This window comes from Podarcis gaigeae (genome assembly GCF_964106915.1).
Source record: "Podarcis gaigeae genome assembly, chromosome: 10".
NCBI lineage: Eukaryota > Metazoa > Chordata > Lepidosauria > Squamata > Lacertidae > Podarcis > Podarcis gaigeae.
Genome location: NC_139686.1, coordinates 39,868,910 through 39,881,082, shown reverse-complemented (window position 1 = coordinate 39,881,082; position 12,173 = coordinate 39,868,910). Strand labels below are relative to the sequence as shown.

At 40.9% G+C, this 12,173-nt stretch overlaps 2 protein-coding genes across 3 annotated transcripts in view; one reads left to right on the top strand and one right to left on the bottom strand.

Annotated features, from left to right (window-relative positions):
• Nucleotides 1-2,457: 2,457 nt before the first annotated feature.
• CCDC59 (coiled-coil domain containing 59) lies at nt 2,458-6,981 on the bottom strand. The gene is made up of 4 exons (XM_083699521.1): nt 6,834-6,981; nt 4,866-5,091; nt 3,749-3,848; nt 2,458-2,793 (listed from the first exon to the last, which is right to left on the bottom strand). The coding sequence occupies exons 1-4, from the start codon at nt 6,970-6,972 to the stop codon at nt 2,632-2,634; spliced, it is 627 nt and encodes a 208-aa protein (XP_083555647.1). The 5' UTR covers nt 6,973-6,981; the 3' UTR covers nt 2,458-2,631.
• A 253-nt stretch (nt 6,982-7,234) lies between these two features.
• Nucleotides 7,235-12,173, top strand: part of METTL25 (methyltransferase like 25) — a gene marked incomplete at its 5' end in the record, with an annotated part of 51,005 nt that continues 46,066 nt past the window's right edge. For both annotated transcript variants that reach the window (XM_083699257.1, XM_083699256.1), the window contains 2 exons: nt 7,235-7,523; nt 10,674-10,838. In XM_083699257.1, the coding sequence (XP_083555383.1) occupies nt 7,235-7,523; nt 10,674-10,838 (454 nt within the window). The remainder of the gene's footprint in view (nt 7,524-10,673; nt 10,839-12,173) is intronic.

The following is a 12,173-nucleotide window of genomic DNA, read 5'->3' as shown; positions in this document are numbered from 1 at the left end:
CGAGCAACGGGAGCTCACCCCGTCGTGGGGATTTGAACCACCGACTTTCTGATCGGCAAGTCCTAGGCTCTGTGGTTTAACCCACAGCGCCACCCGTGTCCCTTTTTGCAGCTAGGGATGGACAAATCTGGGAATTTCTCTTTCTCCATTTCTCATTTTTCCTGTTTCACTTTTTTTAAAAAGTCCTGGTGCATTTTAGTATGCTATTTTTCCTAATATAAACTTTTGAAAAAGTAACCTTCCCTTAGCCCCCAGTGGTACAAGGGGTCAGTGAGTCTGCCTGTTAGTCAGAAGATTGGTGGTTTGAGCTCATCCAGGGATGGCTATGGGCAGGATTCCTGCACTGCAGGGCATGGGCATAGCCAGGGGTTATGTTAGGGCAGGTGGGACTTTTATTGGGGGTGGGCAGAACCAAGTTATCTGCGACTCGATTGGTCAGTTAGGTAGTTTTATTTGTTTAGTTGGTGGGGGGCAGCTGCTCCCCTGGCTGTGTCCATGTTGCAGAGGTTGAATTAAATGACCCTTGGGATTCATTCCAACTCTACAATTCTAAAGGAAGGCTGTGTGAATTTTGCAACACAGTACACCTAACACACCACTCAAATTGTATTTAAAAATCTATATTCGTAGCTAGAATTGCTATTACTGTATCGGATAAATCTGCCATTAGGTGTCATACAAGTTATCATACAATTAATTTCACAGTTGACCAACAACGGATGCAAGAGAAACACAATGTATCAGTTCATTCAAGTTTTAAGCATATATCCTCTACATACAGCAAGGCACAGAGGCAAATCCCCAGCTCACTTCTCCTCCTTTTCACCATACAAGCCTTGTAATAATAATAATGTTGTTGTTGTTATTTTATATATCAGTGCTTTTTTCTAAAAAAATGTTTAGAGGTACTCTCATTTTGACTCAAGAAAATCACCATTTTATAGAATAAGGAAAAATAAATACAGTAAATGGACAAAACTACGGAGATTAACAAAATGTTTCAGAGTATGCGTACCCCTGCATATCCCCCCCCCCAAAAAGCACTGATTATTATTATTACTTATACCCTGCCCATCTGGCTGGGCCTCTCCAGCCACTCTGGGCGGCTTCCAACAGAATATTAAAAACACAATAAAACATCAAACATTAAAAGCTTCCCTAAAAAGGGCTCCCTTCAGATGTCTTCTAAACGTCAGATAGTCGTTTATTTCTTTGACATCTGACTGGAGGGCGTTCCACAGGGCAGGCACCACCACAGAGAAGGCCCTCTGCCTGGTTCCCTATAACCTCATTTCTCAAAGAGAGGGAACCACCAGAAGGCCCTCGTAGCTGGACTTCAGTGTCTGGGCTGAACGCTGGGGGTGGAGACGCTCTTTCAGGTATTCAGGGCTGAGGCCGTTTAGGGCTTTAAAGGACAACACCAACACTTTGAATTGTGCTCAGAAACGTACTGGGAGCCAATGTAGGTCTTTCAGGACCAGTGTTATGTGGCCACTCCCAGTCACCAGTCTAGCTGCCACATTCTGGATTAATTGTAGTTTCTGGGTCACCTTCAAAGGTAACCCTGCACAGAGCGCATTGGAGTAGTCCAAGCGGTAGATAACCAGGGTATGCACCACTCTGGCGAGACAGTCTGATTACAAGGTGTGTGTGTGGTTGTGTCCCGCCTACAATCCATGGGTAAAACTTAAAACACATGAAATTTAACACTCCAGGCCTATGTTAGCCAAATGGAAGCAAAAAGGCAGAAACATACCATTTTCATTTTTTAAAAAAAGTATTTTAATCTCCCCAATATAAGGGCTGCTTTATATTGCTTTTTATTGCATTGACAACAGTGAGCTTCAATGATCAAACCTGGCATTAGAGACCTGTATCTCCATATGTGTCATCTATCATTGCACAACCAAAGTGTTGCAGGGCCCACGACTGACTTGGAAGGAGGATACACAGTATTAAAATGTTACATTTGTGTAAGAGCATCATACAGCAAAAGAAGAAAAATCATTCCATGGATTGACTCTGCTTATGTACCTATCTTCTTTGATTCTGCTATTGACAGAACCACTTTTCATTATCTTAAAATCAATACATATTGCTTTGCTTCCCAATAAAACTCGTGTCAACCAGACTTTTCGTTATGAGTTAGTGCTTGACGGCAGTGCAGCTATTCATTAATGTAATAAAATATCAGTAGCCTCCGTCCATTAATCACACTTCCAACAATTATATACTAAGTGAGATTGAATCAGGAATAGACTCGTGTTTGTTGTGGTAAACAGTGTGATGTCCATTTTAAGAACACAAATGAAGTAACAACTGGATGGGGAAAAAACCAAGACCACAAGAATTCAGAGATTTTAGCTAAAATTACACCACTGCTAGTCTAATGCAGATACATGTATTTATTTTAAAATACTAGTAGAAAAATATGATACACAGATTTGCAAGTTCAGATAGTTTGAAAACAGATTTTATTCTGGTACCCTCAAAATACTTTCATCATAATTTTGTACCCTTTCCCAAGTGCCAATTCTCTAATACCAGGTTTTCCAATACTGAGGAGGGATAACAAGTTTTATAATCATAAAGGCTCATTTTTGTTTGCACTGGTAATAAAAAAACAAGAGTTTATGGGTTTTTCTGTATTTTCTGAAGGAGGTACTCCATTTGTAAGTTTAGATTTGGCTGTCCTTTTCTTGTCTTTTTACTTAAAATTTTATAAGCTTCCATTTTCTTCTGTTTGTAGAGCTTTTGAGCTTTTTCTATTTCTTCTCTTCTTTTTATGGCTGCCTGAAATAATAAAAAAATACCCAAGTAATTAAAAGAAGCATGACTTTCATACTTTTAAATAAATTGTTATATATATATATATATATATATATATATATATATATATATAAATGCAAGTTGCATATATCTTTTTACAGGTATATATGCTAGGAAAATAAATGGTGATATCTAAAAATATTTGTCCATGATACCTCCTTCATTTGTTCCAATGTTTTTAGTGTGGGAAAAAAGTAATCAACACAGTTACATATCTAATGATAAAGTGCAAGTCTGTCTTTCCATTGTCTTTCTGATACTGGTGTGTGGGGGGAGCACATTTGTTTATGTTATTGCATTGTTCTTCATGGTTAGGACTAAAGTGCAGCTGTTTGAGAAGACATCAGACTGGTGGATCTCTTCGGCATGACTGATGTGAGCAATAATCGGGGGGAGAAAGACATAACATCTCACAAGGACAAGAAGAAACACCATGGACAGAATAATTGCCACACAAGAAGAACAAGGATATAGTTTGAGTTCCTCATTTACAGTTTTATAAATCACTTAATGTTTCAACACAAACAGAAGCTATTAATATTGCAATTGTTGTATAAGAGATTATGATTATGACCGGAATGTAATTGAAACTAGTAAGATTTTGGAATGCAGAAATAAAGAAAGTCATGAAACCATCAAATATAGCATGCAGGGGGCCACTTTAACTAAATTATATAATTCGGTATTTGAAAGATTTGTATTAATAAATGTATTCTAAAAAAACCAGACTGGTGGACCCCTTTCTAACAATATATAGAGTGAGTTACATAAAATTATTATGAGCTGTAAGACAAAAGAAGTTGCCAGCATCAACGTCAGTGCCAGGGAATAAAACAAAACCCTTGTTGATTAACTATCACCTCTTCCCACTCTCTAAAGTGCTAACTTTCTGTGAGAAACTTAAGATTTTAAGACTTACCTCTTTTTTCTTCTCTCGTTCGGCTTTTATTTTCTCATATTCTTCTTTCGCTTTCTGGTTTGAGGTTTTCGTTTTAAATTTTCGATGAACCATGTTGCACCTGCATTAGACAAACAAACCAGTGAGTAAAAGTATTGATTTTCGATTAATGCAATTATACTATTTGTGTAAAGTTTGCAATTCTGATTCAGTGCTTTTAATGGTCCTCTCAATACCATTTGGAAAAGTGCAGCAACAACAACAGGGCTGTGCTGGGGAAAGGAGTCTATTGCTCATCCGACCTACAGAACTGCTTTTGCGAACACCAACTTTCAGATAGGCAGCATTGTCTGCTATTCTGCATCTATCATGTTCAGAGCAATTATCATCTACCTATAAATCTGATTTAACTATTTTGAGCTGCTTGAGATCTATTATGTTTAAAAAGTGGTTTGTAACTATTAAGAAAAATGCATATGTAATCATGTAACTTCCTTATATGTACCGTAACTTTATTCCCCACATTTATTCTATATAGCCAATGTGGTACCTTACAGTTCCTATCAACCTCAGCAAACGTGGTCAGGGACTATGGTGTGGCAGCACTCATCTTGCTTTACAGGCCAAGGGAGCCGGTGTTTGTCCGTTTCCACAGACAGTTTTTCTGCAGACATGTGGCCAGCATGACTAAGCTGCTTCTGGGGGAACCAGAGCAGCGCACGGAAATGCCGTTTACCTTCCTGCCAGAGCGGTACCAATTTATCTACTTGCACTTTGCGCTTTTGAACTGCTAGGTTGGCAGGAGCTGGGACCGAGCAATGGGAGCTCACCCCGTCGTGGGGATTCGAACCACTGACCTTTCGATTGGCAAGCCCAAGTGGCACAGTGGTTTAGCCCACAGCGCCACCCGCATCCCTTAGGACAATTTACTATAATTTGACCCAAATCCTAAAATAGCTGAACTATTTTATATGCTGTCACTGCTAGTTGCTACCTTTTTCACTGAACTAAGCTTGGAAAATGAAAGATTACCCTGAATGGAACTAAAATGCTGTGAAAACACCTGCTAGAAGAATAACCTAGGCTCACCTTTTAAAAGGAATTATAGGATAAAAGCAGTTCCCAAAAGGTTTCTTACTTTGTGGTTGCAATTTCCTCTTCTTTTGGTATAGAAGGGCGAACATTCCTAGGCTTCCGTTGTTTCTTAAGCATTTCCTCTTCAGCTAAGTAAAGATGCTTCAGGTGTTCTGGGTAATCTTCTTTGTACCCAATGTTCTTCTGAGAATTGACATTGCTTTCCTTTTTAAGCAATTTCTTGTAGTCACGTTGGATCTTTTGCTTTCTCCAAAAGGCAAAACCCTGTCCTATAGACATCAAAAAAGATGTGGAATAAGAAAAAAGCGTGATTAAAACTACAAATGTTCTAACATAACACTCTCTTTTACTAATGTTTCTTCCAGATGATCTTTGAAATAATGCTCCAACTTCTCTTGAAGAACTGTAGTTAACAGTGTCAACTCGAATGTTGAGCAAGCTGACTTGCTCATGTAAAAGAACTTAACCTTGCTCTCCACCCTTTCTGCAAACTCCTCTCTGGGAGCCCTTGCTTTCACATGGTCTTACTAAGTCATAGCTGGGTTCCTGTGATGTGTGAATGTGATCACTGTCTCTTCCTCTGCAAACTGATGGAAGACCTTGTTGGACAGGTAGGTAAGGTCAAACTTTATACTTAGCAACCCTTACTAAGCCTGAGGGTCCTAACCATGTCTACCCAGAAGCAAGTCCAACTGAACTCCAAGGTGAGTAGGGTTAGGACTGCAGCCTAAGCTACGAGCCCCGCAAAGCTCACTTCTAAGTGAACAATATTTAAATAAAATGTGTTGCCAGGATGTCACATTTTGTGGTTAATCTTATTATTATTTATTAAATTTGTATACCATCCTTCATCTAAAGATTGCAGGGTGGTTCACACAAACCCATTTTAAAGACGACAGAATATTAATTAGCCCAAGGCCTGGTTATACAAAAACGTTTTTGTCTGGCACCTAAAGATACATAATGAACACACCAAGTGAGGCTCCCTGGGACAGCACTCCACAAATGGAGAGCCACTGCAGAAAAGGCCCAGTTGGTATTGGCACCTTCCAGACCTCTTGTGGAGAAGGCACACAAAGATGTTTGCAGGGTCTGGACCAGTTCATATGGGGAAAGGCAGTGCTTGAGATCATTACAGCCCTGAGCAGTTTAAGGCTTTATAGGTCAAGACCAGCACTTTGAACTGGGCCCAGAAACAAATCTGCCGTCAGGGCAGTCAGGCCAGGAATGGTTGCAATATGCTTAAACTGTCTAGTGCCAGTAAGGAACCCGGACGCCAAACTTTGCACCAGTGGAAGTTTCTGAACTGTTTTCAGCGGCAGCCCTATGTAGAACGTGTTGCAAGAGTCTAAGCTAGAGGATACCAGAGCATAGACAGCAGTAGTGAGGCTCTCCTTGTCCAGGATGGGCCACCAGCAGAAGCTGAGGGAAGGCACTCTGTGCCACCGAAGCCACTTAAGTCTCAGGCAACAGCAGTAGTTCCAGAAGTACCACACACCCCTAACTCAAGACAGCCAGAATGATATCACAGTCAACGGTATCGAAAGCTGCCAAGGGAGATCGAGGAGAACGAACAAGGACGCATTTTCCTGCCTCTCGTGACAACCAAATGCATGGCAACCAAAGCAGCTTCTGCGCCAAAGCCGGGCCTAAACCCTGACCGAAATGGATATCCAAACATAGCCACATTCTTCTGACTTTTAGAAGACATCTGAAGGCAGCCCTGTTTAGGGACGTTTTTAATATTTGAGGTTTTATTGTGTTTTTAATATTCTGTTGGCAGCCTCCCAGAGTGGCTGGGGAAACCCAGCCAGATGGGCGGGGTAGAAATAACAATAACAATAATAATTCAAAGTGCACTTTGATTCCAATGGGTCTATTCAGAGTACGACTTAGCTGGTTATCGCCCAGTGTTTATAAATTAAAGTTTAAAGGCAACGGAAGGGGGCCAGTATAGGAGGAACCACCGCCCCCCTCCCCCCGCCTTCAGCTCCTTCCTGGCTGCCCTTACCCTCCCGGACGCTCCCTCGCACCAGACGCGGGTCTTTCCTCCACTGCCGTTTCCGACCAGGGCGAACCTGCGACTTCTTCTCCGCCCCAGCATCTTTCTCGGCGCCCGGCACCTCTCTCTTCCTCGCTACAGGCGCCATCTGCCAACTTCCGCTCGGCTTCGTCGCGTGCCGATGACGTAATCCAACCGGCGACCCGCTTCTCTTCGGCCGCGGGAGTCGCCGCCTTATCCCTGATGAAGAGAAATCGCGGGCCTTTCTATCGGTGCTCGATTCGCTTAGCCTGGGCAGGGTAGGCGAGAGCGAACGGGCGTCCTTGGAGACGGACAGGCTCTCCCAATAGAGCGCCGAGCCCTTCCTTTTACGCCTGAGCAGCTCTGTTCTATCCGTTCCCCCGCCGGCGATGTCGCGGCGCGTCCGCGAGGCTTCCGCGCCGGTCCCCGGGCCGAACCGCCCTCTTCCCCCGGAGCTGCCGGCGGAGACGGTGGTGGCGCGGCTGCGGGCGGTGGCGCGGTTCCTGGGACGGATGCTTTCGCTGTGCCGGGCCCACACGGTGGACTTCTACACTCGCGGCCTGTGGGAGAAGATTGTGGCGCTTCCCCCGGAGGCGGTGCTGGAAGCGCTGAGCGGAGAGAGGCTTCAGCAGCTCCTGGAGGAGCCGCCTCTGCAGCGCCCCCTGGAGGAGGCCGCCGGTAAGCGCCTCCACTCTGCTTAGAAGGCGGCCCGCAGCGCACGTGGCCGGGGGGGGGGGGTCTCCACTGGCTATTAACAAAAGCGTTTGCCATTATTTTATTGCAGTGGTACCTTGGTTCTCAAACTTAGTCCTTTCCGGAAGTCCGTTCCAAATCCAAAGCGTTCCAAAACCGAGGCGCAGTTGCTTTCCCATAGAAAGTAATGCAAAATTGTTTAATCTGTTCCAGACTTTTAAAAACAACGCCTTAACCTGAATTTTACTATCTAATGAGACCATTGATCCATAAAATGAAAGCAATAAACAATGTACTGCAGTCACACAATCAATCTGTCAGAAACAAAACCAAAAAGCCACAAAAACGCAATATAAATAGCAAAAACAGACAGACTTTGGCATAACACTCAAAACAGAAGTGTAGCACTCAAAACAGAGCACGTTCGCAAACCGGAACACTTACTCCCAGCTTTGCAGTGTTTAGGTACATGATATATTTGTGCAATGAATGGCATTGCTTGCAATGAGACATTTGAAATTATTTAGGCACATTGTTTCCCAAACTCCCCACCGCCGTGGACAACTTGAAGTTGTAGGGTTGCCATAGTCTGAAGACCGAAGAAGCGGACACATTTGCCGACTTCTGCTTCTAACCGTGGATTGCTATGATGGCTCTCATTTTACATACCCATGAAAAGGAGGACATGTCCTGGAAAAAGAGGACATATGGGGGGAAAAGAGGACATAAGGCAACACTACATTATCATCTTGTCACACCACTTAATAGTTTTCTGCCCATTTGTATAATGTGGCAGATGCTGTATAATTTTTAAATGGTATATTTATTGCTTCTTTTGTTTCTTGCATTTTTATTGTGTTACAGTTTGAATTCCGTAGAACACAATTAAAAATCAATATAAAAGAAGCAATAAAGATACAGTTTAAAAATCAGTTAAAGATACAGTTTAAAAATCAATATGAATGTTGATTTTTCTCATCTTCAACCACAAATCCACAGAGATGCTGCAAACCCCTTGAGTAAAGCTCTCAGATCACAGTTTGGGAACCCCTGTGGGACTATATAACATATGTATTTATTATAATTGAAATTAACTATTTGAAATAATATTTTTATATGTTTTTTTCAATGGTAACATTTTAAACAATGTAACAACATAATAAAACATAACCACAAAGGGAACAGTATTGGGAGGGGGAAGTTAACCAGAACAATAATATTAGTATTGTAAACATTGTTTTAACCAATTATCTAAAAAAGCATAGTGTTGGGGCATGGTAAGCTGTAAGCAGTGGAGCCATGAAATGTAAAATGTACCCAGATATTTCTTGATAAAACTGGTGATCTTTCATAATTGCAGTAGTTGCCAGTAATCCTAGCTTTGCTATGCTACATTTTACTTAGGGCAGGAAAGAAATTATGGATTCTGATTTGCAGTCTTAAACTAATGGAATCAAATTTGCAGACTAATCACATATTTCTTGCGTCCAGAGGAGATTAAATTATTTTATGACATTTATATCTCTACTTTATTTCCATTAATGGAACTCAAGAGTTCCCATGCAACCTTCCATTCAGTCAATGACTACTAAACTCCTTCCTGAGCATGCATATAGATTTACAGTGTATAAAAATTTTGATATCCGGCTGCAGATAAAGTAGCATTGGCTTTCTAGATAACTGAAATGGCATGTGCTATTTAGTGTGCTACTACTGCTTTAGCATTGTGCGGTCCATCCTAATTCTGCCAGATTATAAATTTAGATAAATCTTATACTCATTTTCTCAGATAGCGGTAGGTGGAGAAACGTCAACTTGAGCCACTTACTCTCTCTTGCGGCAGCACCATAAGCTGCTTTACTTGAAGACAGGAAAGTTCTCAAGTGGGAGAAGCCAGCTTTGTGTATTTCCAAACCAAAAAAATGGGTGTGAAGTCATATTATATGCACATCTGGTTAGTGCCAGGACCAACTGCCATTTGGCTCCTCTCCCAGGATCTTCTTTTCCTCTCCCCTGCCCATTCATTTTTTTTTCTTTTGCACCAGACCTATTTCTGAGCTTGTTGGCAGGCCCTGTTTTATTATTTAAAGTCTGTACCGTGCTTATATATTTTAGGTACTTTTAAAATGAAAGTACAGTACTTGAAAATCTCATTTAAGCCATTCTGAGGTTTCTTAAAGGATGAGCTGAATAGGACTGCCGTAAATAAATGCAGATTATTTTTACTTTCCCTCCAAGCTGCTGAACATTTCTGCCATGGGTGAAAGAAGTCTGCTTTTGTTTTTGGGCAGAGATTGCCCACTCCCATATCCCCCCGCCTGCTCTTCAGTTTTCAAATTTTCGCTTGCAAAAGGAAAGGAACAAGATGCTCGAAAAGATTAGAAATCAGCAATCCTTAACAGTTTATTGACACTGTTGATTTCTGTTTTGTTCCAGCTGGTATTGTAGGAGCTCCTGCCATAACTGTAAATTGAAACTACAGATTAACTCAGTGTCAACTGGATCTAGCTGGTTTTTAACCCGCTGCCCCCTCCAAAAGGCAGAAACAAATATATATGCATTTTCATCACAAAAGGACATTTTATGTGTTAAGGTTACATAATGGCTAGTTAGGCATATGCCATATATATATATATATATATATATATATATATATATATATATTCATTCTAGCAGTCTCGATGTGACTCTTGTCTCCAGTTATCAGAATCCATTCCAGTTATCAGAATCCATAGTGTGATGTGCGAAAGGTGAGGTGATAATATTTATTTGTGGGTATCCAGTTTTTGTTGGATTGCATTAAGATTTGGAGTAAAGGAGTTATCCCTCTACAGTTACTGTATTTTTCACTCTATAAGATGCACCAGACCACAAGACGCACCTAGTGTTTGGAGAAGGAAAACAAGAAAAAAAATATTCTGAATCCCAGAAGCCGGAACAGCAAGAGGGATCGCTGTGCAGCAAAAACAGCGATCCCTCTTTCTGTTTTGGCTTCTGGGATAGCTGCGCAGCCTGCATTCGCTCCATAAGACGCACATACATTTCCCCTTACTCTTTAGGAGGGAAAAAGTGTGTCTTATAGAGCAAAAAATACGGTAATTACAAAATTAATTGTATTTCCTTCTTTTTTTACAGATAGCTGTGAGTTTTACAACATTTTCTGTGAAAATTCTCAGAGGCTGATCAACGTGCAGGCTTTTGCTCTCGCTGCTAAATATTACTCCATGCCAAACCTTGGGGTGTGTATCTCCTTAGAACAGATGCTAGAAGCACTAGAAAGGACACAGCAGCCAAGGTCAGGTAAGTTATAATCTTGGAATCTATTTTTTATATTTCCTTAAAGCTTTCTCCTTCCTCTTCACCTGTTCTTGTTTACATGCATTGTGACATTCTGGATTCCTTTTCTAAGCAATTCAGAAATCTTTAAAACTTACATGTAGCACAATCCTATATATATATGTCTACTCGCTGTCCCACTGTGTTATGTGAGGCTAGGCTTTCTCCCAGGTAGAGCTGGGCTAAAGTTCTGTTAGAAACTTCTTCTGGCGCGTTTAGGAGGCTTGATGAAGGGAGAACATCTTCCAAAGTTGGAGAGAAGGGGCAAGCATCTGGTTTGGTGGAGGAGGAACGAGTAGGGAGTACACACAACACAACACACAAGGTGATCCAAAGGCAAGTTAATAAAGAGGCAAAAGCACTTGATTCACCACAGGGTGGATTTGATTGAAATCGAATCGATTGAAATCACGATTGAAATCATGATCGAAATCATGACTGAAATCACTAGTCATTACGACTTGATTTAAAATATTTTTTTACAGAAAGGCTCATTCTTGCGGATATAATCTTAATATTTACAACCAGATGAAGGTTTCATTTTTGAAATAATAAATTTTCAGAGTAGTTTTTACAGTTATATAAAAAATTTACATTGCATATAAAGCCTCATGCTACATAATTAAAAACAAATCCTTATTTCCCGATGAATAGCCTTTGGACTATAATGTAACTTAAATAGAAAACTATCTTTAGAAATTTTTTTCCTCCAAAAGCATTTTTTAAAAATATATATCCGATTTTTTGTTTTGTTTTAAAAATCATTGATTTTTCTCCACCCAGATTCACCATAACTAAGTTCACACACACACACACACACACACACACACACACACACGTTGATAAGGAAGGTAAGTGCATACAAATGCAATCCTAGTCATCTCTTCATACATCATTACTGGGGCATCCTACTTTTTTCTTTTCTTTTTTTTTGCCACAATAGTGTTCAAATTTTTGTTTATTAGTCATACGCTTGGCCGTGTGTGATTTCTTATATATTCCCATCAGAACATCTTTTTTCTTTTCTCTGAAGGGTTCTCTCTGAATTTCACATATCAAACGGCTTTTGGAAATCCTGTAAGTTTCAAAACTTAAGTTTCAAAACTGGGAGCTACTGCTCAAAAAAATGAAAGAAATCATAGCCACACTGAGCCAGCATAGTTAGTCGCATGGTCCAGGAGGGCAGCCATAGTAATATCACATTTAGTGCTTCTTACGTCTAGGTCCCTCGTTTTCAACTTCACACTCAAATTTTAGCTGCCACTTGGCAATTGGGACCACTTTACCTTGCTTTATGTT

What these genes read in the sequence shown, in the direction of transcription:
- CCDC59 (XM_083699521.1), bottom strand. Translation starts at nt 6,972, where the DNA reads ATGGCGCCTGTAGCGAGGAAGAGAGAGGTGCCGGGCGCCGAGAAAGAT. An exon ending in GCGAGGGAGCGTCCGGGAGG is followed by an intron (nt 5,092 to 6,833) that starts GTAAGGGCAGCC and finishes TGATGTCTATAG; the next exon opens with GACAGGGTTTTGCCTTTTGG. An exon ending in GAGGAAATTGCAACCACAAA is followed by an intron (nt 3,849 to 4,865) that starts GTAAGAAACCTT and finishes TGTCTAATGCAG; the next exon opens with GTGCAACATGGTTCATCGAA.